At 41.6% G+C, this 27,481-nt stretch overlaps 1 protein-coding gene across 1 annotated transcript in view; it reads left to right on the forward strand.

Moving 5' to 3' along the window:
• The window catches only part of SORCS3 (sortilin related VPS10 domain containing receptor 3), a 597,388-nt gene that overhangs the window by 426,741 nt on the left and 143,166 nt on the right, over positions 1 to 27,481 (forward strand). Inside the window, exon 7 of the mRNA XM_047826472.1 lies at positions 26,082 to 26,200. Coding sequence (XP_047682428.1) covers positions 26,082 to 26,200 — 119 coding nt within the window. The remainder of the gene's footprint in view (positions 1 to 26,081; positions 26,201 to 27,481) is intronic.

The raw sequence follows: 27,481 nt of genomic DNA on the forward strand, positions 1-27,481 counted from the left end.
CTGTGCTGTGTTAGGCCCTGGAGATACAGTGGTGAGCAAACCCTTTCTGTTTCTTGTCCCTGCAAAGAAGCAGCGGAATCCCAGGATCCTGAATACATGACCCCTTTGCACGGTATGCACCTGCGCATGTCTTACACGGAAATCGATAACATATATCATTTTGCACCACTTAAGCATTTTACTCTTCCCAGAGTTGATCATATTATCATAAGGCTCTTCCCTACCCAAGAAAATCAACTTAAAAACACATGAAATGTGTGAAAATATATGATATAAATGAAAGAGATGAAAATATAATTAGCCTAGGTCAACAATAGAGCCAAATAATCTGTGGAAATAGTAGTGATGGAGGAATGCTGTGGAACAGGCCCCAGTCTGTGAGTTGGGGTCCTGGGTTGTTCCATGCACTAGCCCTAAGGCCCGGGGAAACACCCTCTGATCTCAGTACTGAGTCCTTCCATTATCTGAGAACACTCATCCTTGCTCTCCCCACCTCATGGGGTTATAGGCTGACCAAGTGGAGAGACATTTTATGGAAATTGTAAAAGGTACAGATGTAAGGAGGGTCAGTTTTGACCTGGCTGTGGGCGTTGGGTTGTCATTTAGAATACATTAAGTAAAACTGCATGCGCTTTGTCCCTGATAAATCTGTTTTTGATGCCAAACACAGGTGCATGCCAGAAACATGCATTTTGGGGAATATTTTATTTGTTTTCTTTTTCTTTTTAAAAGTTTTAGAAGATGACCAGCGTTTGTTACTATATTCTGCTGAGTACTTGATTTTTTTCTTCCTTTCCTTTCCTTTCCTTTCCTTTCCTTTCCTTTCCTTTCCTTTCCTTTCCCTTCCTTTCCCTTCCTTTCCCTTCCTTTCCCTTCCTTTCCTTTCCTTTCCTTTCCTTTCCTTTCCTTTCCTTTCCCTTCCTTTCCCTTCCTTTCCCTTCCTTTCCTTTCCTTTCCTTTCCTTTCCTTTCCTTTCCTTTCCTTTCCTTTCCCTTCCTTTCCCTTCCTTTCATTTCCTTTCATTTCCTTTCCCTTCCTTTCCCTTCCTTTCCCTTCCTTTCCCTTCCTTTCCTTTCCTTTCCTTTCCTTTCCTTTCCTTTCCTTTCCCTTCCTTTCCTTTCCTTTCCTTTCCTTTCCTTTCCTTTCCCTTCCTTTCCTTTCCCTTCCTTTCCCTTCCTTTCCCTTCCTTTCCCTTCCTTTCCCTTCCTTTCCCTTCCTTTCCTTTCCTTTCCTTTCCTTTCCTTTCCTTTCCTTTCCCTTCCTTTCCCTTCCTTTCCCTTCCTTTCCTTTCCTTTCCTTTCCTTTCCTTTCCTTTCCTTTCCCTTCCTTTCCCTTCCTTTTCTTTCCTTTCCCTTCCTTTCCCTTCCTTTCCTTTCCTTTCCTTTCCTTTCCTTTCCTTTCCTTTCCTTTCCCTTCCTTTCCTTTCCTTTCCCTTCCTTTCCCTTCCTTTCCCTTCCTTTCCTTTCCTTTCCTTTCCTTTCCTTTCCTTTCCTTTCCTTTCCCTTCCTTTCCTTTCCTTTCCCTTCCTTTCCCTTCCTTTCCCTTCCTTTCCTTTCCCTTCCCTTCCCTTCCTTTCCTTTCCTTTCCTTTCCTTTCCTTTCCTTTCCTTTCCTTTCCTTTCCTTTCCTTTCCTTTCCTTTCCATGTAATTTGGTTGCATTTGGTCCTTGAATAAATGTAAGTCTCTGAAGCAGGCAAAGATGAGGGATGGTTCACATACTCTTTAAACAAAAAAAAAAGTATTTTTTTAACAGAAAAGCTATTTAAGATTTAAGAAAATAATGCCACACATTCAAATGCAGTGATCATAAGAGTAATGGATTCAAAATGATATTATCTGACTCTTATTGCTGAGAAAGAAACTGGGGGAAGAGTGAGATGTAGGGGTGTGAAGGAGGAATAGGGCAGCAGGAAAAGAGCAGACAGTAGCCGCAGATGATCTAGAGGCCAGTTTTTGGTACAGTTCCTATCTTGGCTTTGCTTCCCATATCAACTTTTTTTTTTAATGTTTATTTATTTGTTTTGAGAGAAAAAGAGAAAGAATGAGTCAGCCACTGGGATAGAAGCTGAAAGGAGAGAGAGAGATGGGGTGTCTGGGTGGCTCAGTCGGTTGAGCGTCCAACTTTAGCTCAGGTCATGATCTCACGGTCCGTGGGTTCGAGCCCCACGTCGGACTCTGTGCTGTCAGTTCGGAGCCAGGAGTCTGCTTCGGATTCTGTCTCCCCCTCTCTCTCCCCCTCCCCCACTGTCACTCTGTCTCTCTGTCAAAAAATGAATAAACGTTAAAAAAAAATTAAAAAGAAAGGAGAGAGAGAGAGAGACAGACAGACAGACAGACTCCTAAGCAGGCTGCACTTTGTTAGCACTGAGCCCAACATGGGGCTTGAACTCACAAACCATGAGATCATGACCTGAGCCGAAAATCAAGAGTTGGACCCTTAACCAACTGAGACACCCAGGTGTCCCTCCATGTCAACATTTTTATGCCTTAGATGTGATCTGTGCTGGTTGTAGTATTTTAGAGTTGGAAACACTTTGTATGACTATCTAACCTCCTGTCTATGTAGGAATACCATCCCTGAAAACTTCTGACAGTGTATCCTCAGGTTCCCAGATTTAGGCTTAATTAGAAACATCCTTTTCTACTCCTGGACAGCACCCATGTTTGTTTGTTTGTTTGTTTGTCTATTTAAGGTAATTTCTCACATTAAGTTTAAACCTATTTTCCAAAAGTTTAACAATTCTGATCCAAATTTGGATAAGGCCTATGGTGCAGGACTGCCACAAAATTTTATGAGATTAAAAATGCAAAAAAAACATAATAGTATCTGGCCTATTGTCAAGAATTGAAGAAAACAAGCAAGTACAACAGGAATAAATGTCATGTGCCACACTTAGGTTAAATATGGTATATATTAATCCTGTTATATTTTTTAGGTTTCCAAAATCAGTTTTTCAGTAGTTAATATTCTGATTGCCTCTAACCCATATTTACTTAGAAAATGTATATAACAAGACTGCATTAACCTAGAGATGTTGTTTTTTGTATATCCTAATGAAATGCATGATACTTTTCTTTCATGCTGTGTGGTGAGGGCCTTCTTACTCATACATTTACACATGCACACACATCTCTATCTTTTAATCATCACAAAAAGGCACAACATTTATTTCCTTTTTTCTGATGTGGTAGTCTGGACTAAAGTTTGCCCAAATTAACACAGCTAGCTAGTGATAGAATGAAAACTAAAGCACAAAACTCTCAACTCACTAGAAATGAGAGGGAACTTCCAACAAAGGGCATCTACAAAAGACCTACAACTAACATTATATTTCATGATGAGATACTGAATGCTTTCCCCATAAGAGCAGGAAAGAGAAAAGGATGTTTATTCTTAACACACATATTCAACATTATGCTGAAAGTCCTAGCCTGTGCAATAAAGGAAGAAAAATGAAATGTAATTCATATAGATTGCAAAGGAAAAATTAAAACTATTATTATTCTCATTGACATAATTGTCTATGTAGAATATCCCAAGAAATATACAAAAATAAAAAGTTCCTACAACTAATAAGTAAATTGAGCACAGTTGCAAGGGACAATGAATCCAGTCAAGAAAGGATGTTATTTTTAACAAATGGTGGTGGAAAGTATTGGAAAGCCATATGGGGAAAACTGAACTTCAACCTATGATTCACAACTTACACAAAATGCAACTCAAAAATGGATATTTTTAAATGTAAAATATAAAATTATAAAAAAATATAGAAAGACACATAAGAGAAAATCTCCATGACTGTGGGTTGGCACCAGGAACAAAAAGTCAAAGAATTGATAAATGGATTTCAAAATTAAAAAAGCATGTATTTGCTTTGCCAAAGAAACAGTGAAGATACTAGGAAAAATATTTGCAAATTATGTACTTATTAAAGGACTTGTGATCAGGGACTTTGAGAGCATAACAATAAGAAACAATGCAATTTTTTTTTTAAAAGAGGCGAAAATTTGAGTAGACCATTTACCAGAGAAGATATAAGGATGACAAATAAGCACATGAAATGATGCTCAACATCATTATACATTAGGGAAATGAAAATTAAAGCCATAATGAGGTATTATTACATACCTATTGGAATTACTAAAATAAACAAAACTGATAATACTAAATGCTGACAAGAGTGTAAAGCCATTGGAACTCTCGTACTTTCCTGGTGGGGACACAAAATGGTACAACCACTCTGGAAAAACATTTTGGCAGCTTCTTATAAATTTACACACACCCTTATGATTCAGAAATCCCACTCCTACATATTTACCATACAGAAATTCACACTGAAAATTATACACAAATGTCTGTAGCAGATTTATTAATAATCACCCCAGAATGGAAATACCCTAAATATCCTTGAATGGATGGATGGGTAAGCAAAGCTGTGGCACATCTGTAAAGAACATGGATGAATTTCATAGGCATTATACTGAGTGAAATAAGTTGGTCTCAAAAGGTTACATACTGTAGGATTCCATTTATATGATCCTATGGAAAAGGAAAAACTAACAATGGAGAAATTTATCAGTGGTTTCCAGGGTGGTTGACAAGAAAGCAGCACGAGGAATCATTCAGGGTATTGTAAATGTTTGGCAACCTGTGGTGGTTGTTACATAAATCCATATATCTGTTAAAAATTTAGAACTGTATGTCAAAAAATTACTGTAAATAAATTTTAAAAAGTTTGTATTTAAAAATAATACTAAATGGGCACCTGGGTAGCTGTGTATTAAGGTTAAGCCACTGACTCTTGGTATCAGCTCAGGTCATGATCTCAAGGTTGGTGAGTTTAAGCTGTGCATTGGGCTCCACACTAGCAGTGTGGAGCCTGCTTGGGATCTCTCTCTCTGCCCTTCCCCTGCTCACTGTTTCTCTTGAAATAAATAAATAAAACCTAAAAAAATAAAAATAATACTAAAATAAGTATTTAAAGAAAGGAGGGGGGGTACCTGGCTCACTGATTTGGAACAGCATGCAACTCTTGGTCTCAGGGTCACGAGTTCTTATAACTCTTGATCTCGAGGTCATGAGTACAAGCCCCACATTGGGTCTAGAGGTTTTATAAATATTTAAAAAAATAATGATAATAATACTAAAATAAAACCTATAGTGAGGAAAAACTAGAACACACAATTCTTAGCTTCTAGTTCTATAGAACTTGCTACCATTTATGATTAATTAATTAGTTAATTGATCACTTAGTTCTTTTATTCAACTGGTGTTTATTTAAATTAAAAAAAAATTAACGTTTATTTTTGAGACAGAGAGAGATAGCATGAATGGGCAAAGGTCAGAGAGAGAGGGAGACACAGAATCTGAAACAGGCTCCAGGCTCTGTGCTGACAGTTCAGAGCCTGGAGCCTGCTCCAGATTCTGTGTCTCCCTCTGTCTCTGCCCCTCCCCTGATCATTCTTTCTCTCTGTCAAAAATAAATAAATATCAAAAAAATTAAAATCTGCATATTCTGGTCACTGAGGGGATGTAGAGGTGAATATGATATTATCTCCACCTCAGAGAGCTTGTGGGCTTGTTGGGGAAATAGACAAGGATTTGAGTAATTCTAGCACAATCTCACAGGGTTCATAGGGTTGAACATATATTATGTTGAGTTATAAGTGGGAGTATTGCTAATAGTCTAAGGAAGTTGGGGGTTCATAGGGGCATATGTACCCCAATGTTTATAGCAGCGCTTTAAACAATAGCCAAATTATGGAAAGAGCCTAAATGCCCATCAGCTGATGAATGGATAAAGAAGATGTGGTGTATATATACAATAGGATACTACTTGGCATTGAGAAAGAATGAAATCATGCCATTTGCAGCAACATGGTTGGAACTGGAAGGTATTATGCTGAGTGAAATAAGTCAGAGAAGGACAGATATCATGTGTTTTCACTGATACGTAGATCTTGAGAAACTTAACAGAAGACCATAAAGGAAGGGAAGGGGAAAAAATAGAAACAGAGAGGGAGGGAGGCAAACCATAAGAGACTCTTTTTTCTTTTAATTTTTTTTAATGTTTATTTATTTTTGAGACCGAGAGAGACAGAGTGCAAGTGGGGGAGGGGCAGAGAGAGAGGGAGACACAGAATCTGAAACAGGTTCCAGGCTCTGAGCTGTCAGCACAGAGCCTGATGCGGGGCTCGAACCCACGAACCGTGAGATAATGAACTGAGCCAAAGTCAGACGCTTAACCGACTGAGCCACCCAGGCACCCCAAGAGACTCTTAAATACAGGGAAAAAACTGAGAGTTGATGGAGGGGGTGGGGGAGAGGGGAAAATGGGTGATGGGCAATGAGGAGGCCAATCATTGGGATGAACACTGGGTATTGTATGTAAGCGATGAATCATGGGAATCTACCCCAAAAATCAAGACCACACTTTACACTTTACACACCGTATGTTAGCCAATTTAACAATAGATTACACACACACACACGCACGTGTGTGCGCATGTGTGTGTGCATGTGTGTGTGTGTGTGTGTGTGTGTAAAAGAAAGTTGGGGGAAGCTTCTTAGATGAAGTTTTTGATCTGGCCCTTGAGAGATTAGTAGGATTTTATCAGAACATTTTGGATAGAGAGGAGAACCTCACACATTCCCAGAGTTCACCCATGAAAAGTGGTGTGTGCAAGGCTGTGGGCTGTGGTTTGTGGCTGGCAAAGATGAAGGGAGATAAGGCCAGTAAAGGCAGGCTGGAGAGGTTGTGGGAAGAAATGGGTAGGTAGCTTTCTGATCTGTGATCCACACTGAACACCAAGCATTGAGGCCATTTTTACCTTTATCATAGAAAAGCTTTCATGATAGAATTGTGATTTCCCTAGCTGTGACCTTAAACATTGATTATACTAGACAGTCCTGCCTGGTTGTTTCAAGTTCCTTTATTTCTGCTTCTTCTGTTTGCATGTTGTATGTTTAAATTATAGCAGCTGGTAGATGGAAAGTTAGCACCCATTCTAGCTCATTTAGACTCTAGCTCTGGGCAGTTACTTGCAATGCTGCTGTGCCCCCATCTCTGAGGCATAAGGCAGCCTTGTTATGTTTCCCTAGTCCCCCATCCTGCCTAACTTAGCTTCTAACTCAGGAATGGTGCTGAGAGATAGAGAAGGCAACTGGCCTATGTCTGACATCCTTGACGGGGACAGGGGAGTAGAACACAGAATGACCTCTGTGATGAGGCCAGGTAACGTCCTGAACCCTGCTTCTTAGGGATCGTGCATCAGAGCGGCTTATTAGTCACTCCCAGCTCTGTGTCCAGGTCTTTTCTTGCCTGGCCAGACTGTGCTTGCTAATATATCCTGTGCATTCTACTTGCCAAGAGAGGCAGGTGGACCTGGGCAGAGTGCTGGAACGAGCACACTCTCCAAGTTCTGGCAGAGGGTTGGACAGTCCTGGACCAGGAGGAGGCACCAGAAGCACCCACCATCCCTCCAGCTCTGTCTCCACTGGGGGCCATGTTTGCAATTTGGGTTTATCCTTTCGAGGAGCAGGGAGAAATGGTCTTCAGTTATTTATAGGCAAGCAGACTGGGAGAGTAGAAACCTAGATCTTAATTTCAGTTTTTCCATGGAGAGGCTGTGTTTCCAGGACAGCAACTAAAATTCTTGGGGTTCCTGTTCCCTCACTGTTAAATGAAACAATTAATAATTTATTCACTTTTCTTTCTAATTCTCTTATAGGATATTTACTGGGTGTCCCCTGGATGGCAGTCATGACCTGCATTTTTAGAGATATAAAGAGGGAATGAGACATGGTCTCTGCCCCCCCAGTCTGTATTCTAAAAGGGAATGGGCAGACAAATAAACCAGCAGCTCCTGAATAGCTGATAGCCTTCTTATAGTCACACACAGGACATGCTAGGAACCCACAGGAAAGGGGACTTCTTTATATTTGGCGTATTTGAAGTCAATTGAAACCTCAGTTTTTCTAGCCCTTTTGTTTGGTCATTCACATGTCTAAAAGGAAAATAACAATTCTCTGAACATCTTAAAAGAACTAGTAGATCTTGGATAATAGTTATTTTTCCTTCCCCTGACTTTCCTTTGTTATTCCACTTTTTTTTTTCCATGTTGGAGAGTCTGTTCCTTAATCAGCCCATTTCAGACCACTTACCCCGTGTTCTGGATTTGCCAATTACTATTTTGTAAATTATCCTCAAAAGCACCTTGAGCAGTAAAATTCCATTCTCTGCTTCTTCTAGCAGCACAGTTCTTATGGCCGTTTCTATCAACCTTTAACATCCATGACCCTCTGGCAAGCTGGTTCTATTGCAGATTCCTGGGATCCACCCCAGAGGTTTTGGTTTAGATTGTCTCCTGTAGGGCCTGGGAGTCGACATATTGTTAAACATGCTCATGACATGATTCTGATCCAGATGGCCCCTTCAAGAACACTTTGAGGATCCCTAACCTCAGATGGTGCTGGGATTATAGCCAGCAGTTATATCCTCATAGGCATGAAGAAAGAGCCTTGGTGTTGGGGTCTGGAATTACCCTGTTGTAAACAATACGTGATGATCACGGCAGCTGGGCTGTCATAGGGCTGGAAACAAGAACATACAAGTAGGGCAAACATGTCTTTCCCTTCTTTCTTCCCCTTTTTTTAAAAGTAAAAAAAATTTTAATGTTTATGTTTTCAGAGAGACAGGGAAAGAGCATGAGCAGGGAAGGGGAAGAGAGGGGGAGACACAGAATCTGAAACAGGCTCCAGGCTCTGAGCTATCAGCACAGAGCCCGACGCGGGGCTCGAACCCACGAACCGTGAGATCATGACCTGAGCCGAAGTCGGACATTTAACCGACTGAGCCACCCAGGCACCTTTTTTCTTCCCCTTTTGACTTTCAAGACAAAATCACAATAAATTGTAACTCATCAGAGTGCTTTCCAAGTCAAGGTAACGTTCACTGTGTTACTTGTTGGGGTGAGAAGGAAAGATTCATAAGGAGTAGTAGAAATTGTTCGAAACCTGTAAGGATGTTCAGAGAATAGAAACAAGATATGGCTATGAAACAACAATTAAATGTTCTATGTAGTTCCCAGAGCAAGACAGGGATGTGTGGGCATTCATACTAATGTCGATAAAGAAATTTGTATTTCTTGTTTATTTACCCTCTCACATTCACTCCACAGAAATGGAAGAGTTTCCATGTGTGAAGACAGTGGTTCTCAAAGCTTACCATTAATTATAATCACCTGGAGAACTTACACACACACACACACACACACACACACACACACACACACACACACACACAGAAGGTCCTGGGCATTGGCCCTTTATGAAATTGTCCTCATGATTCTAAAGTACATGCAGTACTAAAAACCACTGCACTAGATCTGAGCCTTCCCAAATGGAACATGCATATGAACCATCTGGAGAGCTTGTTAAAACACACATTCCGTATTTCTGACAAGCTCACAGGTGATGCTGCTGGTTTGCAGACCCCAATCCGATCAGCACTGCACTATGCTAAGCTGTGGGGGATTTACAGATAAATAGGACACAGCCAGCCCTGACTAGCCAGCCCACAGTTTTAGGGGAGAGGCAGATATACACGCAGGTTGTTATTTTGATATAATGTGCCGAAAGCCCACGATTGTCTGATTTAAGTCTCCCAAAGAAAGTGCTGTTGGAACCAAAAGGAAGGTGTTCTGAATAACAGTAATTCATGATAGCCATACTTTCGGTTTCATGGAGGAAAAAATTAATTATAAAGGAAAGAGAATATGAAGAATTAAACAGTTGTAGTAACAATAAGAAGGAGAGAGTATAGAGAAGAAAAAGAAGGCTTACTGTGTCAAATCACGTACTCACAACAGCCAACCTCTTGGCTGGGGAAACCCCGCGGTGAACAGCCCAGTTGGAGTGCCACTTGAGGGTCCTGGGCAGAGTGTCCCCCCAGCACTCAGATGAGACTTCCAACTAACTTCCCACCAGGGCGATGCATATATGACTCATGTGTGATTTAGGGCTAGTCGCCAAGTTTGCCTAAGTGCAGTCCTGAGGGAGCTGTTTTTTCTGTTTCTCTTATTGTATCTGACAATCTTAGGAGCCTGGGCATCCGCATATACCTCTTCCCTCCCTGGTCTATTCCATGGGGCCAGCCTCGTCTGGCTCAAGTAGGTGAAGCAAATTAATCCCATCAGGAACAGAAGGGCCAGTTCTGATTCCAAGGCCAGATATGGAGCACAAGCCAACTAAGCTTTCCATGATTGTGTGTGTGTAGCCTCTGGGAAGAAATGCCTGACAAGTCACACAAACAACTTCTATACAGAAGAGAAGGGTACCCCTAGTGCTGAGGAGTGACTGAGGGCTGCACAGAAGAGGCCATAGTTAAGCTTCATGTTGGGAGATGAGTTGGATTCTCCCGGGAGGATGGTAGAAAGGGGGTCAGGAAAGTCATGCTAGAGTGGTGCTGTCCAATGTGGTAGCTGCATCATCACATGGGGTTGCTGAGCACTTGAAACATGCTGTCCAGATTGAGGTATGCCATGTATGCAAAACATACACCAGGTTTCAAAGATGTACTATGAATTAAATGATGGAAAATAGCTCACTAATAATTTTTATGTTGACTATATGATGAAATGATAATACTTTGGATATTTGGGGTTCAATAAAATGTGTTACAATCCGTTTTACTTTTCTATAGACTTTTTAGCGTAGCTACTGAAAATCCGTAAAGGTTATTTGTGGCTTACATTGTATGTCCATTGGACGGCACTCTTCTAGACTGGAGGAACAGCAGGTACATCAGCACAGAGCATCGCTTTTCTGTACTGTATGTGACACTAACCATCCTTTTTCTCAACCTGGCTCCCACACGTGGGAGCAAACCCAGTGTAAGCCAGTCCCTGTTCTTGTTTTGATGTAGGAATCTCCACTCCGGTTCCAGTCCTGGCCCTTCTTTTTGGGAGTCAGACTTCCAGATTAAGCTGAAGCCATTGAATTATCTCTTGCCCTGGCAGGGTTTAAACAGGGCAAAGCCAACCAGTTTGGTTAAAATCATTGTGAACCCATTTCTTCCATACAATTCAGGATTCAAATGACTTTTTCTCCCATTGTCTTCTAGAAATAATTTTTCTCAGAATGTCCCCTGTGATCCTCCCTACACCCGACCCAACACATATTCAGATACACACATATACATACCCATATCCTCCATCCAAAAGACATTTGAGTATCAATAGAAAGTTCATCACCTTGATGCCATAAGAGTTCAGAGTTGAGTTGGCGAATTAATTCTGCCATTTAGAAGCTGTTTGACCTTAGATCCCTTCTCTTCCAGTGCTTTATATATTATAAAAAATATATAACTGTATATATATAGTTATATAACTATACATATTGTAATCATAATATATGACTAACAAATATAAGAAGTATTTTTATAACATTTTTTCATCAATGGACTAAAAAAGGTGTTATTACAGAGTAAAATTTATAGTGGGGAGGATTTCAGTTAGGTGAACAGAAAAGTAATAATCAAGGGTATCCAAAAATGGCTAAGGCTATTTTGTGAAGTGCTGAGTTTCTCTTCATTAGAAATTCTCAAGCATAAGCCATTTGGATGTATCATAGGGATACCATAGTAAGTGAACCTTGATACAGGCAGAAGCTCTTTAGCATCTAGACACATTTGAAATTTCTAGAATCAAAATCTGTAGCACATATGCCACCATTTCTTGTCCTGGTGCCATCATCACCTGCCATCAATCTATCACCGCACCTTCTCACTAAGTCAGGATGAAGCTTAGTACTTTTTAAAAAAATGTTTGAGTTTATTTATTTTGAGAGAGAGAGAGAGAGAGAGAAAGTGCATTTGCAAGCGTGAGCCAGGGAGTGGGAGGGGGGAGGGGCAGAAAGAGAGGAGAGAGAATCCCAAGCAAGTTCAGTACTGACAGCGCAGAGCCTGACATGGGGATCAAATTCGTGAACCGCAAAGATGCTTAACCAACTGAGCCACCCAGGTGCTCCAAGCCTAGTACTTCTTAACAGACCTCAGGGAATCCTAACTAATCAAATGGTCTTGGCACCCAATGCAAAACTATTAACCCTATAGCCTAAACTTCAGGTTCTAGATACATAGAATATTGGCTCTTAAAGAACCTTGGATTATTGACTAGTTCAGTAATTTTAAACTGTGTAACTCTGAGCTCTAGCAGTGTTCTAAGAACTCAGAGGCAAGATGGGGATGGGGTGTGGAGTTAAGCCAATGGGACTGCTGAATTCTTGACTTACATTCAACTAGAAATGGTGCACTAAAGTTCACTTTCTATATTGAGAAGATAGGATCTTCTTTGCTAAAAGCGTTCCAAAGTTTGGTTTTTAAGTTGAAATAGAAAAGGTACTTTGAAATTGCATCACTTTCAAAAAAGTACTAAAATATCGGGGCGCCTGGGTGGCGCAGTCGGTTAAGCGTCCGACTTTAGCCAGGTCACGATCTCGCGGTCCGTGAGTTCGAGCCCTGCGTCAGGCTCTGGGCTGATGGCTCGGAGCCTGGAGCCTGTTTCCAATTCTGTGTCTCCCTCTCTCTCTGCCCCTCCCCCGTTCATGCTCTGTCTCTCCCTGTCCCCAAAATAAATAAAAAACGTTGAAAAAAAAATTTTTAAAAAAAGGTACTAAAATATATAATAACTTTCTCAAGGCCACATAGATAGCTGTGGATGAGGACTGAACCAGAACATGGATTCTTGTCTAATTCTCAGACTGATTGTCCTTCCATGATTAAAAAAAAATAATAGTTGGGATCATTGGTCCTGCTGTTAATATGCCTGTGTTCTAATCCTGGTTCTGTCATTTCCTAGAAGCTGTGGAACTCAGGCACATCACTTAATTGTTGTGCCTCAGGTTCCTCATCTATGAAATGGGGATGCTAGTAATTGCAACTCCTTACTGGATTGTTGCAGGAACTAAATAAGTTAATACATACAGCTTCTGCAACACCGGAAGACATAGAGTGAGCATTCAAAAATACTACTTCTTGGGGCATCTCGGTGGCTCAGTCGGTTAAGCCCCTGACTTCGGATCGGGTCATGACGTCGCGGTCTGTGAATTCAAGCCCCGCATTGAGCTCTTTGTCGACAGCTCAGAGCCTAGAGCCCACTTTGGATTCTGTGTCTTCATCTCTCTCTCTGCTCCTCCCCTGCTTACACTCTGTCTCTCTCAAAAATAAATAAATATTTAAAAAAACTTTTTAAACAATGTTACTTCTTGTTATTGTCATCATCATCATCATCGTCATCTAGTCATCACTGTCATTGTCATCGTCATTGTCATCATTTTTATCGCCATTGTCATCATCATCATTATCACCATCATCATTATCACCACTGTCATCATCATCATTGTCATCATCACTGTCATCATCACTATTGTTATCATCTAGTCATCATATTCAGTCAGGCTCAGTTTATTTGGCAATTGGAGTGGAAAGAGCTCTGGATGCAGTACCAGGAGTCCTAAGATATTCAAGGACATTGTGATTTCTAAATCTCTATAACTGCCATATTCCCCCTATGCCATAAGAAAAAAGGAGACATTAGAATTCTTCTTCGGGTAATTAGAAGTTTCACAAAAACTCTAAATCCATAAGCACAGTAGGCAGGAATGGAATAAGGTAGGTAAGCTACCTTTTTCAATTTGTTGATTTTGTTTTCAGTACCTACCATGTCTGGAGGGTTGTGTAGGCATTTCCAGCATGTGGGTGCCCTGCACACAGGTTAGCCCCACTCCTCAATCAAGGAAAAGGAGGCTTGTGGAAACTAAATAACTTTTCATAGTTTCTTGGATCTGCTGGTTTTTACTTGTTTGCATCTGAGAGTTAATGCTATTATTCAAAATAAATAGCTCCTGGGTATTTCTCTAAGAGAGGACCTGAGGAGCTGATTTGCTTTTTGTTCACAATTTAATTCACTTTTTCAAACTTTGACAACATGTATATTACCCAAAGGGATGGAAGTTGAATGAATCCAAGGAAAGTTTCTTTCTCCGAGGTGGTAAGAGGCATGATGGCTAGGATAGTTTGAATATTTAGTAATCTCAAAGGCAAACCATTGCCACAAGTCACAATATCATTCAACATAACAAAAGTGTTTAGGTTTTTTAATGTCATTCAATTCAATTTTTTTTTTTTTTATGAAATTTATTGACAAATTGGTTTCCATACAACACCCAGTGCTCATCCCAAAAGGTGCCCTCCTCAATACCCATCACCCACCCTCTCCTCCCTCCCACCCCCCATCAACCCTCAGTTTGTTCTCAGTTTTTAAGTCTCTTATGCTTTGGCTCTCTCCCATTCTAACCTCTTTTTTTTTTTTTTCCCTTCCCCTCCCCCATGGGTTCCTGTGAAGTTTCTCAGGATCCACATAAGAGTGAAACCATATGGTATCTGTCTTTCTCTGTATGGCTTATTTCACTTAGCATCACACTCTCCAGTTCCATCCACGTTGCTACGAAAGGCCATATTTCATTTTTTCTCATTGCCACGTAATATTCCATTGTGTATATAAACCACAATTTCTTTATCCATTCATCAGTTGATGGACATTTAGGCTCTTTCCATAATTTGGCTATTGTTGAGAGTGCTGCTATGAACATTGGGGTACAAGTGCCCCTATGCATCAGTGCTCCTGTATCCCTTGGATAAATTCCTAGCAGTGCTATTGCTGGGTCATAGGGTAGGTCTATTTTTAATTTTCTGAGGAACCTCCACACTGCTTTCCAGAGCGGCTGCACCAATTTGCATTCCCACCAACAGTGCAAGAGGGTTCCCGTTTCTCCACATCCTCTCCAGCATCTATAGTCTCCTGATTTGTTCATTTTGGCCACTCTGACTGGCGTGAGGTGATACCTGAGTGTGGTTTTGATTTGTATTTCCCTGATAAGGAGCGACGCTGAACATCTTTTCATGTGCCTGTTGGCCATCCGGATGTCTTCTTTAGAGAAGTGTCTATTCATGTTTTCTGCCCATTTCTTCACTGGGTTATTTGTTTTTCGGGTGTGGAGTTTGGTGAGCTCTTTATAGATTTTGGAAACTAGCCCTTTGTCCGATATGTCATTTGCGAATATCTTTTCCCATTCCGTTGGTTGCCTTTTAGTTTTGTTGGTTGTTTCCTTGGCTGTGCAGAAGCTTTTTATCTTCATAAGGTCCCAGTAATTCACTTTTGCTTTTAATTCCCTTGCCTTTGGGGATGTGTCGAGTAAGAGATTGCTACGGCTGAGGTCAGAGAGGTCTTTTCCTGCTTTCTCCTCTAAGGTTTTGATGGTTTCCTGTCTCACATTTAGGTCCTTTATCCATTTTGAGTTTATTTTTGTGAATGGTGTGAGAAAGTGGTCTAGTTTCAACCTTCTGCATGTTGCTGTCCAGTTCTCCCAGCACCATTTGTTAAAGAGGCTGTCTTTTTTCCATTGGATGTTCTTTCCTGCTTTGTCAAAGATGAGTTGGCCATACGTTTGTGGGTCTAGTTCTGGGGTTTCTATTCTATTCCATTGGTCTATGTGTCTGTTTTGGTGCCAATACCATGCTGTCTTGATGATGACAGCTTTGTAGTAGAGGCTAAAGTCTGGGATTGTGATGCCTCCTGCTTTGGTCTTCTTCTTCAAAATTCCTTTGGCTATTCGGGGCCTTTTGTGGTTCCATATGAATTTTAGGATTGCTTGTTCTAGTTTCGAGAAGAATGCTGGTGCAATTTTGATTGGGATTGCATTGAATGTGTAGATAGCTTTGGGTAGTATTGACATTTTGACAATATTTATTTTTCCAATCCATGAGCAGGGAATGTCTTTCCATTTCTTTAAATCTTCTTCAATTTCCTTCATAAGCTTTCTATAATTTTCAGCATACAGATCCTTTACATCTTTGGTTAGATTTATTCCTAGGTATTTTATGCTTCTTGGTGCAATTGTGAATGGGATCAGTTTCTTTATTTGTCTTTCTGTTGCTTCATTGTTAGTGTATAAGAATGCAACTGATTTCTGTACATTGATTTTGTATCCTGCAACTTTGCTGAATTCCTGTATCAGTTCTAGCAGACTTTTGGTGGAGTCTATCGGATTTTCCATGTATAATATCATGTCATCTGCAAAAAGCGAAAGCTTGACTTCATCTTTGCCAATTTGGATGCCTTTGATTTCCTTTTGTTGTCTGATTGCTGATGCTAGAACTTCCAGCACTATGTTAAACAGCAGCGGTGAGAGTGGGCATCCTTGTCGTGTTCCTGATCTCAGGGAAAAAGCTCTCAGTTTTTCCCCGTTGAGGATGATGTTAGCTGTGGGCTTTTCATAAATGGCTTTTATGATCTTTAAGTATGTTCCTTCTATCCCGACTTTCTCAAGGGTTTTTATTAAGAAAGGGTGCTGGATTTTGTCGAAGGCCTTTTCTGCATCGATTGACAGGATCATATGGTTCTTCTCTTTTTTTTTGTTAATGTGATGTATCACGTTGATTGATTTGCAAACGTTGAACCAGCCCTGCATCCCAGGAATGAATCCCACTTGATCATGGTGGATAATTCTTTTTATATGCCGTTGAATTCGATTTGCTAGTACCTTATTGAGAATTTTTGCATCCATATTCATCAGGGATATTGGCCTGTAGTTCTCTTTTTTTACTGGGTCTCTGTCTGGTTTAGGAATCAAAGTAATACTGGCTTCATAGAATGAGTCTGGAAGTTTTCCTTCCCTTTCTATTTCTTGGAATAGCTTGAGAAGGATAGGTATTATCTCTGCTTTAAACGTCTGGTAGAACTCCCCTGGGAAGCCATCTGGTCCTGGACTCTTATTTGTTGGGAGATTTTTGATAACCGATTCAATTTCTTCACTGGTTATGGGTCTGTTCAAGCTTTCTATTTCCTCCTGATTGAGTTTTGGAAGAGTGTGGGTGTTCAGGAATTTGTCCATTTCTTCCAGGTTGTCCAATTTGTTGGCATATAATTTTTCATAGTATTCCCTGATAATTGTTTGTATCTCTGAGGGATTGGTTGTAATAATTCCATTTTCATTCATGATTTTATCTATTTGGGTCATCTCCCTTTTCTTTTTGAGAAGCCTGGCTAGAGGTTTGTCAATTTTGTTTATTTTTTCAAAAAACCAACTCTTGGTTTCGTTGATCTGCTCTACAGTTTTTTTAGCTTCTATATTGTTTATTTCTGCCCTGATCTTTATTATTTCTCTTCTTCTGCTGGGCTTAGGCTGCCTTTGCTGTTCTGCTTCTAGTTCCTTTAGGTGTGCTGTTAGATTTTGTATTTGGGATTTTTCTTGTTTCTTGAGATAGGCCTGGATTGCAATGTATTTTCCTCTCAGGACTGCCTTTGCTGCGTCCCAAAGCGTTTGGATTGTTGTATTTTCATTTTCATTTGTTTCCATATATTTTTTAATTTCTTCTCTAATTGCCTGGTTGACCCACTCATTCGTTAGTAGGGTGTTCTTTAACCTCCATGCTTTTGGAGGTTTTCCAGACTTTTTTCTGTGGTTGATTTCAAGCTTCATAGCATTGTGGTCTGAAAGTAAGCATGGTATAATTTCAATTCTTGTAAACTTATGAAGGGCTGTTTTGTGACCCAGTATATGATCTATCTTGGAGAATGTTCCATGTGCACTCGAGAAGAAAGTATATTCTGTTGCTTTGGGATGCAGAGTTCTAAATATATCTGTCAAGTCCATCTGATCCAATGTCTCATTCAGGGCCCTTGTTTCTTTATTAACCGTGTGTCTAGATGATCTATCTATTTCTGTAAGTGGTGTATTAAAGTCCCCTGCAATTACCACATTCTTATCAATAAGGTTGCTTATGTTTATGAGTAATTGTTTTATATATTTGGGGGCTCCGGTATTCGGTGCATAGACATTTATAATTGTTAGCTCTTCCTGATGGATAGACCCTGTAACTATTATATAATGTCCTTCTTCATCTCTTGTTACAGCCTTTAATTTAAAGTCTAGTTTGTCTGATAGAAGTATGGCTACTCCAGCTTTCTTTTGGCTTCCAGTCGCATGATAAATAGTTCTCCATCCCCTCACTCTCAATCTAAAGGTGTCCTCAGGTCTAAAATGAGTCTCTTGTAGACAGCAAATAGATGGGTCTTGTTTTTTTATCCATTCTGATAACCTATGTCTTTTGGTTGGCGCATTTAATCCATTTACATTCAGTGTTATTATAGAAAGATACGGGTTTAGAGTCATTGTGATGTCTGTATGTTTTATGCTTATAGTGATGTCTCTGGGACTTTGTCTCACAGGGTCCCCCTTAGGATCTCTTGTAGGGCTGGTTTAGTGGTGACAAATTCCTTCAGTTTTTGTTTGTTTGGGAAGACCTTTATCTCTCCTTCTATTCTAAATGACAGACTTGCTGGATAAAGGATTCTCGGCTGCATATTTTTTCTGTCTAGCACCCTGAAAATCTCGTGCCAATTCTTTCTGGCCTGCCAAGTTTCAAAAGAGAGATCAGTCACGAGTCTTATAGGTCTCCCTTTATATGTGAGGGCACGTTTACCCCTTGCTGCTTTCAGAATTTTCTCTTTATCCTTGTATTTTGCCAGTTTCATTATGATATGTCGTGCAGAAGATCGATTCAAGTTACGTCTGAAGGGAGTTCTCTGTGCCTCTTGGATTTCAATGCCTTTTTCCTTCCCCAGTTCAGGGAAGTTCTCAGCTATGATTTCTTCAAGTACCCCTTCAGCACCGTTCCCTCTCTCTTCCTCCTCTGGGATACCAATTATGCGTATATTATTTCTTTTTAGTGTATCACTTAATTCTCTAATTTTCCCCTCATACTCCTGGATTTTTTTATCTCTCTTTTTCTCAGCTTCCTCTTTTTCCATAACTTTATCTTCTAGTTCACCTATTCTCTCCTCTGCCTCTTCAAGCCGAGCTGTGGTGGTTTCCATTTTGTTATGCATTTCGTTTAAAGCATTTTTCAGCTCCTCGTGACTGTTCCTTAGTCCCTTGATCTCTGTAGCAAGAGATTCTCTGCTGTCCTGTATACTGTTTTCAAGCCCAGTGATTAATTTTATGACTATTATTCTAAATTCACTTTCTGTTATGTTATTTAAGTCCTTTTTGATCAGCTCATTAGCTGTTGTTATTTCCTGGAGATTCTTCTGAGGGGAATTCTTCCGCTTGGTCATTTTGGATAGTCCCTGGCGTGGTGAGGACCTGCAGGGCACTTCCCCTGTGCTGTGGTGTATAACTGGAGTTGGTGGGCGGGGCCGCAGTCAGACCTGATGTCTGCCCCCAGCCCACCGCTGGGGCCACAGTCAGACTGGTGTGTGCCTTCTCTTCCCCTCTCCTAGGGGCGGGATTCACTGTGGGGTGGTGTGGCTCGTCTGGGCTACTTGCACCCTGCCAGGCTTGTGATGCTGCGGATCTGGCGTATTAGCTGGGGTGGGTAGGCAAGGTGCTCGGGGGCAGGAGGGGCAGGCTTAGATCGCTTCTCCTTAGGTGATCCACTTCAGGAGGGGCCCTGTGGCAGCGGGAGGGAGTCAGATCCGCTGCCGGAGGTTTGGCTCCGCAGAAGCGCAGAGTTGGGTGTTTGCGCGGAGCGACCAAGTTCCCTGGCAGGAACCAGTTCCCTTTGGGATTTCGGCTGGGGGATGGGCGGGGGAGATGGCGCTGGCGAGCGCCTTTGTTCCCCACCAAACTGAGCTCTGTTGTCAGGGGGCTCAGCAGCTCTCCCTCCCTTTGTCCTCCAGCCTTCCCGCTTTCCGAGCAGAGCTGTTAACTTATGACCTCCCAGACGCTAAGTCGCGCTTGTTGTGGGAACACAGTCCGTCAGGCCCCTCCGCTTTTGCAAGCCAGATTCGGTGGCTGTGCTTGGCCGGCGAGCCGCCCCTCCGCCCCGGCTCCCTCCCGCCAGTCCGTGGAGCGCGCACCGCCTCGCCGCCCTTCCTACCCTCTTCCGTGGGCCTCTCGTCTGCGTTTGGCTCCGGCGACTCCGTTCTGCTAATCCTCTGGCGGTTTTCTGGGTTATTTAGGCAGATGTAGATGGAATCTAAGTGATCAGCAGGACGTGCGGTGAGCCCAGCGTCCTCCTAAGCTGCCATCTTGCCGCCGACCCCCCATTCAATTCAATTTAACTAGCATTTACTGGGACTTTATAAAGTTAGCTTAGGAGACAAACAAAGATAACTAAGACTTCATTCCTACTTCTGAGGAGGTGACCCTTTTGGAAAGGTTTGACAGAGAAAGAAACACTGGATATAAATGGATGAGAAACTTGCCTTGCTGGATGGGGAAGTTAGAGACTGCCTCCCTAAGCCTTACAGAATTCCTGGCAAAAATATATCTCCTTAGGAATAAAAGAATGCTAAGGATGTCAGATAATCTCCTTCATACTCTCTGTCTATATTCTCCAGTTCTCAGATCTTCCTCTGTCCAGCGCAAACCCCAAGGCATGTTCACTTGTGAATATCCCATTTTCCTCACTGGTCTGTGATTCTTCTGAGAATGTTCTCTGGTTCCTGGAAGTTCTCTGAGTGCCTGACACTTGAAGCTTCACTATACTCCTTGACCCAGTGCAAAAAGGAATGAATCAGTCAGTCTGAGACCACCCCTTCTTGCTATATGAGACCTTTAGCCCAATATCTGCTAGGTGAGAAGGCGTGAAGGTCGGACTCACTAGGGAGATGTTCTTATCTTCCCTAAGGGGTCTTCCAGCAGTAGAACTAGTTAAATTGAGCCAGATATTTCTAAGGTTAATGAGTAGATCCCTCTATTGACAGTGCAGGGAACAAAGCCTTTGACTTTTAGCTTTTGTAAGTGGAACAGTGACTACACCACCTCTTCAAAATACATTAGGAAGACATTTGACATTTAGAAATACGTTAATCATCAGGGTAATGATTGCCTCTCAACCCCTAGGGAAATCACTCTCTAATTTTCTTACAGGGATATCCAAATGAGTTCTTCATTCAATCTGGTCTTTCTGATTTTTCATTTGAGAACATTTCAAAGGAAAGGATAGTAAATAAAAGATTAAGAATATGGATTAATCAAAGCTAATCCATTAACATGTGATTATATAGTGCCTTCCATGAGCTTTGCCTACCTAAAAGGCCATGTTCAGTTTTCATTCCCTTTTTAGGAATTTCCTTCTCACATAATATACTTCTCCATCTTGTCTACACACAAAGGCTGCCTTCTCCTTCAAGTCCTCCTTGGTTATTCAGGCTCAGATTTTTTTTTTTTTTTGTTATCTGCACACCCAAAGTACTTGAAGAAATTAAACAGGGGTATAAATTTGGAATATGACTTTACTAGTAGGACCTGTGATATGGTCTTTTGACTCTCCACAAACATTACTTGTTATTAATGGAGGGTCTGAGAGATGCAGAGTGTTAAATTCCCTTCCTTCTCTTTCCATATTAAGAAAGAGGTACCATCTATTAGTCTTTTAAAATGTATCCAATGATATGTTAAGCATTTTTCATACATAATCTTATTCAATACTGATGACAATCCCTGGAGGCAGATACTAACTTGCGGGTATTTCACAGATGAAGAGCCGTGCTACTTACTCAAGGGTGATAAGCAAGTAACAGGTGCAGGACTTGAACACAGCCCAATCTGGCTTCAGAGGCCTTGCTTTCAAATACCACACTATGCTCAAGAGCTCTGGACCCCTGCCATCTTATCAGGCGTTTGGTGTTACTAAAAGCAAATAAAAAGGCCACAGGTATTAGAAGCCTAGTTTGGGATTCAAGTTAAATGATGAATATCCTTCTGTTTCATCTTTAAATCTCCATGACTGTACCCAGCTTCATTTCAGGATAACGTCCAAAGCCCGAATCTGAGAACTTTTGCAAATGTGAGGCTCTTGGTGTCCCCTTCTCACTTTTGACACCCTGAGTGCCTTGTCACCCTCGGTCACTTCCATCTGGTAGCCAGGCCTGCCCGGTAATTGACTCTCCCCTTTTTCTCTATTCTGAGTTTTCACCAGGCAGTGGGTACCTTAGCACTTACTATCATGTCTCTGTATGTTTGAAAAAAAAGAGCGTTGAGACTTCCAATATATGAGTCCAGCTAAAGACTGCAAGTCCCCTGAATTTTAAGTGGATTTGAAAAACTCATTCCAGTGCTGCTTTCCTGTTAAATTGGACCTTTCGTTCCATGCTGGGCAGTAGCAAGCAGGGGGAGAGCCAAGAAGTAGGATGAGTTTGGCACAAGAGCTCACCTGCTGTGGGCCAAGGTTTAGGTAGGTTTTGATTTTGTTTGGGGTGGCCTTGAATACACTTGATTCTTTTTTTTTTTTCCCAAAGTGTCCAAATGGGAGAGTGAATAGTAAACAGACAGTAGAAAATGAGCCTGTGGGGGGGCGGGGGATAAGCAGATGTCCTCCTGTGCGTACCTTTGATTAGCAGTATAAGGAGCTTTCTGAGACACTGGCTGGCAAGAAGGAAGCAGGTTGTCATGTCAACACTTGTGGTTTCTTTATGTGTATTTACTGCAGCTTTTCGCTGGCTTTTAGTGCCTTATTCTGGGAGAAAATTACTAAGGCTTTGTGGGTCCAAGAGTATTCCTGGTGGGCAGGCCATGTGCTGCTCGGCACAGCCTGTGCTCTCGGCCTTCCCTCGCTCTCACACCCAGAAGTGGAAAGCCAGGCCATTCTTAGCTTTCTGTGTGCGCAGAGACAAAGAGGAAGTCAAGGGCAGGCTGTACGTACAGAACGGTGAACAAGCTGGGTTTGCTAATGGGGCAGGGAAGAGGGGGAAGAAGGTCTCTTCTCTGGAGAGGAAGGTAGGGACCAAATTACAGAACAGGTGACATGTTTGGATGTAGGCTTGTTTTGTTTGGCTTTACGGATTTGGCCCGCACCCTATTTTAAATGTAGAATAGGTGTCCTTTTTTTTTTTTTTTAAATCAGGCAATTTCACATTTAAAAAATAGAGACAGTTAGATTTATTATAAGACACAGAACGTCTTACTCCTGTGTGCCAATGATGAACAGACACTGAGGAGCTTCTCCTCCATGAAGAGTCAAGTGTTGGCCATTTCACTGCAGTCCTCACCGCTCCCGAGTGCTCCCAGCCGCCGAGGCCGTGTGCCAACTGCTGTTTGTCATCTTCACCCAGCTCATTTTATTCTTACACGTTACTTGTCTGCCTCCCTAGGCACTTGATTTTATTCAGCTTCTTGTAAAAAGCCTTCTGCTATAGAACGACGTTTGGGCTTTGTCCCAGGGCACTCAGAACTGTTTTGAAGCCGGGAGAGACTAGGTCAGGTTTAGGTTTTAGAGATGACTCTGGCTCCCTGCCTCGGGTCCATCCAGTTCCCAGTCCATCATGTACATGGAGGCTAGTCGTGAAATGGATGCAACAGGCCACACAGATGAGAAGGACTTGTCCCAGGCAAGTGGCAGGGCTTGTGGAGAGAAGAGGAGAGACTAAGCATGTCAGAGGCAGGATGGTCGGGGCTGGGAACCAACTGGATTACATGGCGTATGGAGGAAAGAAAAGTTAAGAGGCTTGTGCTCATGGGCGGGTGAAAAGACTGCTGACGGAAAGAATGAGATCCATGTTTGACATGTTTGGATTAAGAATACCAACGCAAATAGGCTTTGTTCAGCTATGGACATTAGGGAAGTAGGGATGTAGCACATAATGAATTCATTTCTTACCCACATGTGTTTGTTACATTAGCATCATGTTTATACATAAATGTGTGGAATAGCTAGCTGCAAATAATATGAGTAAGCCCCTTCCTAGTCAGCAGGTCCTTTTGATTCAAAAACCTCTGTGTCATTCACTGTTGTATTCCTCGTACCTAAGCAATACCCAGTATATTGTTCACACACCAGAAAAACTTGTTGAAGCCATCAGTAAATTAGTTAATTAACGATAAACAGGGAGGGGTGCCTGGGTGGCTCAGTCTGTTAAGCGTCCAACTTTTGATCGTGGCTCAGGTCATGATCTCACGCTTCATGAGACTGAGCCCCATGTCAGGCTCTGTGCTGACCGTGCAGAGCCTGCTTGGGATTCTTGGTCACCCTCTCTCTCTGCTCCTCCCCTGCTCATGCACTCCCTCTCTCAAAGTAAATAAATAAACTTAAAAAAAAAAGATAAACAGGGATAATTAAACGTATTCATGTTTTAACTCAATTAGCTTTTTTCTTATTTAACCTGTTTACCTTTATCTCGGCTGGCTGCAGGCTCCCCTTCCCTGTCACCCGTGACACCTGTGCACACATTCAAGGGAGCAATTGCGTTAGATACATGTAGTAATGAACATGGTTTTAGGTGATAACAAAGACTTCTCTACTTTTAATACTGAAATCACTCCTACTTCTCATTTTCCCCACTTACTACTTTCAAGTACTATTCAGTTATAACCACTTTATTATTTATTTAGGTTTTTTTTTTAATGTGTATTTATTCTTGGGAGACAGAGACAGTGTGTGAGCAGGAGAGGGGTAGAGAGAGAGAGGGAGACATGGAATCCAAAGCAGGCTCCAGGCTCTGAGCTGTCAGCACAGAGCCCAATGCAGGGCTCCAACTCACAAATCACAAGATCATGTTCTGAGCCAAGGTCGGTTGCTTAACCGACTGAGCCACCCAGGTCCCCCAGTTATAACCATTTTAAAAGCAAATGTACGGGGACACCTGGGTGGCTCAGTCAGTTAAGTGTCTGACTCTTGGTTTTGGCTCAGGTCATGATCTCATGGTTTGTGGATTTGGGCCCTGCACTGGGCTCTGTGCTCACAGCACGGAGCCTACCTGGGATTCTCTCTCTTTCCTGCCCTCGTTGCCCCTCCCCACCATCTCAAAAATAAATAAATAAACATTAAAAAAAAATAAAAGCACATATAAACACAGGTTTCTTTACAGAGACTTACCTGTAGTTTTTCCCCAGTAACAAATAACTGAATAAATTATCTTTCTTGGATGACCCTATGGTCATAATTGGGATGCATTTTAGAGTCAGAGATTTTCCCATTCAGCAACAGCTCCTGCTGTCATGTTCCCGGTTTGCTTGAGGGGCTCTTGACCTGCTGAGATCTTTCGAAGATTTTACAAGTAATTATAGAGTATTTATAGGTTTTATACAAGTAATAGGTGAATACATTCTTATTGTAAAAATAATAAAAATGTATATAATATGGAAAGAAAGGTCTCACTTCAACACTATTTCCATTCTTTTCACCCAAAAGTAATCATAGCTAATTTTTATGGGTTCCTTTAAAACTTTTTCTTTGCACTGTGGCACAAACCTATACATTTATAAAGGCAAGGTTTTGGGGGGACATAATTGTATCATACTACCATACTGCCATGTAATTTTTTCAAAGGTTATTTGAAAAGGAACAAGGATTCTAGAGAAATCAGGATGTGGATGTGTCCATATCTACTTAATATTTTTTAATGTTTAGTTTTGAGAGAGAGAGTGTGCGCATGATGGGGGGAGGGTTAGAGATAGGAGACAGAGGATCTGAAGCAGGCTCTGTGCTGACAGCACAGAGCCCCATTCAGGACTTGAACTCATGAACTATAAGCTCATGACCTAAGCCGAAATCAAGAATTGGTTGCTTAAGTGACTGAGCCACCCAGGCACCCCTCTAGTTATTTTTTTTAATTATAGCATAGCATTCTGTAATATGTGTACCTTAGTTCATTGACATGTTCAGGGACCTTTAGCCTGTTTCTGATTTTTCACTGCTATGAACAATACCCCAGTGAGCATCTTTGCTCCTGACTCTTTGGGAAAATATACGAGTGTTTCTCCAGAAGACATTCCTTGCGTTAGAATTGCTGGTATAATATATGCACATTTAAAATTCTGATATTTCAAATTGGTTCTTCCAAAAATCTATACCAGTTTACCCTTTTGTCAGTAGGATGTAAGATTAACTCTTTCTTCCACTCCTTTGCCTCATCTAGATATTGCCATTTTTTAATAATTATTACAAATTTTGTGAACAAGAATGAAATCTCATTGCTTTGAACTGTATCACTGATTTCCCATGGGGTAGAGCCTTGTGTAGTGATGAGAGCTTTGTCACCATTTCTCTTTGCGTCTAAGTGTCGCTCTCCCATTTCAGATGCTCACTACCTCACCTGCAGGATCCAGGAATGTGCTGAGACCACTCGGAGTGGGCCTTTTGTCCGCTCCATTGACATCAGTTCCCTGGTTGTTCAGGATGAATATATCTTCATTCAGGTGAGTCCAGAAAATGCATTCAGTGGTAGAGGTGGGGGTGCCTAGGTGAAGTCAGGAAAATGAGGGCAGCATTCCCGAGGTTGTGAACACGTGGAGCTGGGGTGAGTCTCTGCTTTGGTGACCCATTCTCTGGGGGATCCAGGACTTCTGGTGAAAGATGAAGATGTTATGGGTCAGTATCACGGATGGGGTCTTTAGTGGCCCACTGAATCCTCAGCTGGGTTGCTATTTTATTATACCAAAAGGGTCTTAAAATGACCAGGATTTAGACTAGGGCTTGGAAGTTTCTTAGAGCCACATCTCCAATGGATCTGACTTTCAGTAGTTTATCAAAGCCATGATCCATTGCTGTCCAAAGTGACCGGTCTCATTTGGGAGTGAGAATCCCCAAGAAATGAAGCATCTTTAGGATTTTCTTTCTAGAAAAATGTAGAGCTCCCTAAATCTTGCCCTCCCTTTACAGTGCTGACCACTCCCTGATATGTCCTGAGTCCAGAAATCCTTCACTCCCAAGAGCTCTGACTCACGGAGAAAACTAGATGTGACTCACATTTTTAGGCAGGAAAGGAAAGCCCTGTTTTAGGTGTTGAGTTTCACTGGAAGGAGATGCAAAGAAGAACAAAAATGAGGAAAAAGAAGAGGTGATGCTTCTGCTCCAGAGTGACTTACAGTGTGTGTGTGTGTGTGTGTGTGTGTGTGTGTGTGTGTGTCTGTCTGTCTGTCTATGAGTGTGTGTAATCATACTTGACCTTTGAGAGCAGCTTTGATTTCTCCCACTCTGCTTTCCCACCCTTCTGCTGTCAGTTGTGTTTGCAGCTGTTTCCTATAGGAACCTTGATCTTTAGACTCTCCTGAGTTTACTCAGACCTATGCACCTGAATGACTTTCTCTGCCTCACTCCTGTTTCTTTGGTCCAGATTAGCCCCGTTTCCCGGGAGCTGGGTATGCCTCTCTTCCTGTGAACCACTGCAGCTGTTCTTGTCTGCTATTCCCTTAGCACATGGGCTATTAGGAATTGTTACTTAAATATTAGTGGATTTGTCTTCGTCTTTCCAAATTGCATTTTATACTATCTGAGGATAGGGACAATACTTTATACACAAATTTTTCTCCTCATCCTTGGCCCTAACAGAAAGCCTTTGAAAATCCAGGGTGCTCAGTGACTACTTGTCTTACTGATAGATTGTAGATGTAGGAGTCACTTCTTTTTAAAAATCAGTTGTGTAGACTTTTGAGGTCTGAAACACATGACATGTAGCCATCCACTCAACAACCAGCTTG

The sequence above is a fragment of the Prionailurus viverrinus genome, chromosome D2 (assembly GCF_022837055.1).
Source record: "Prionailurus viverrinus isolate Anna chromosome D2, UM_Priviv_1.0, whole genome shotgun sequence".
Lineage (NCBI taxonomy): Eukaryota > Metazoa > Chordata > Mammalia > Carnivora > Felidae > Prionailurus > Prionailurus viverrinus.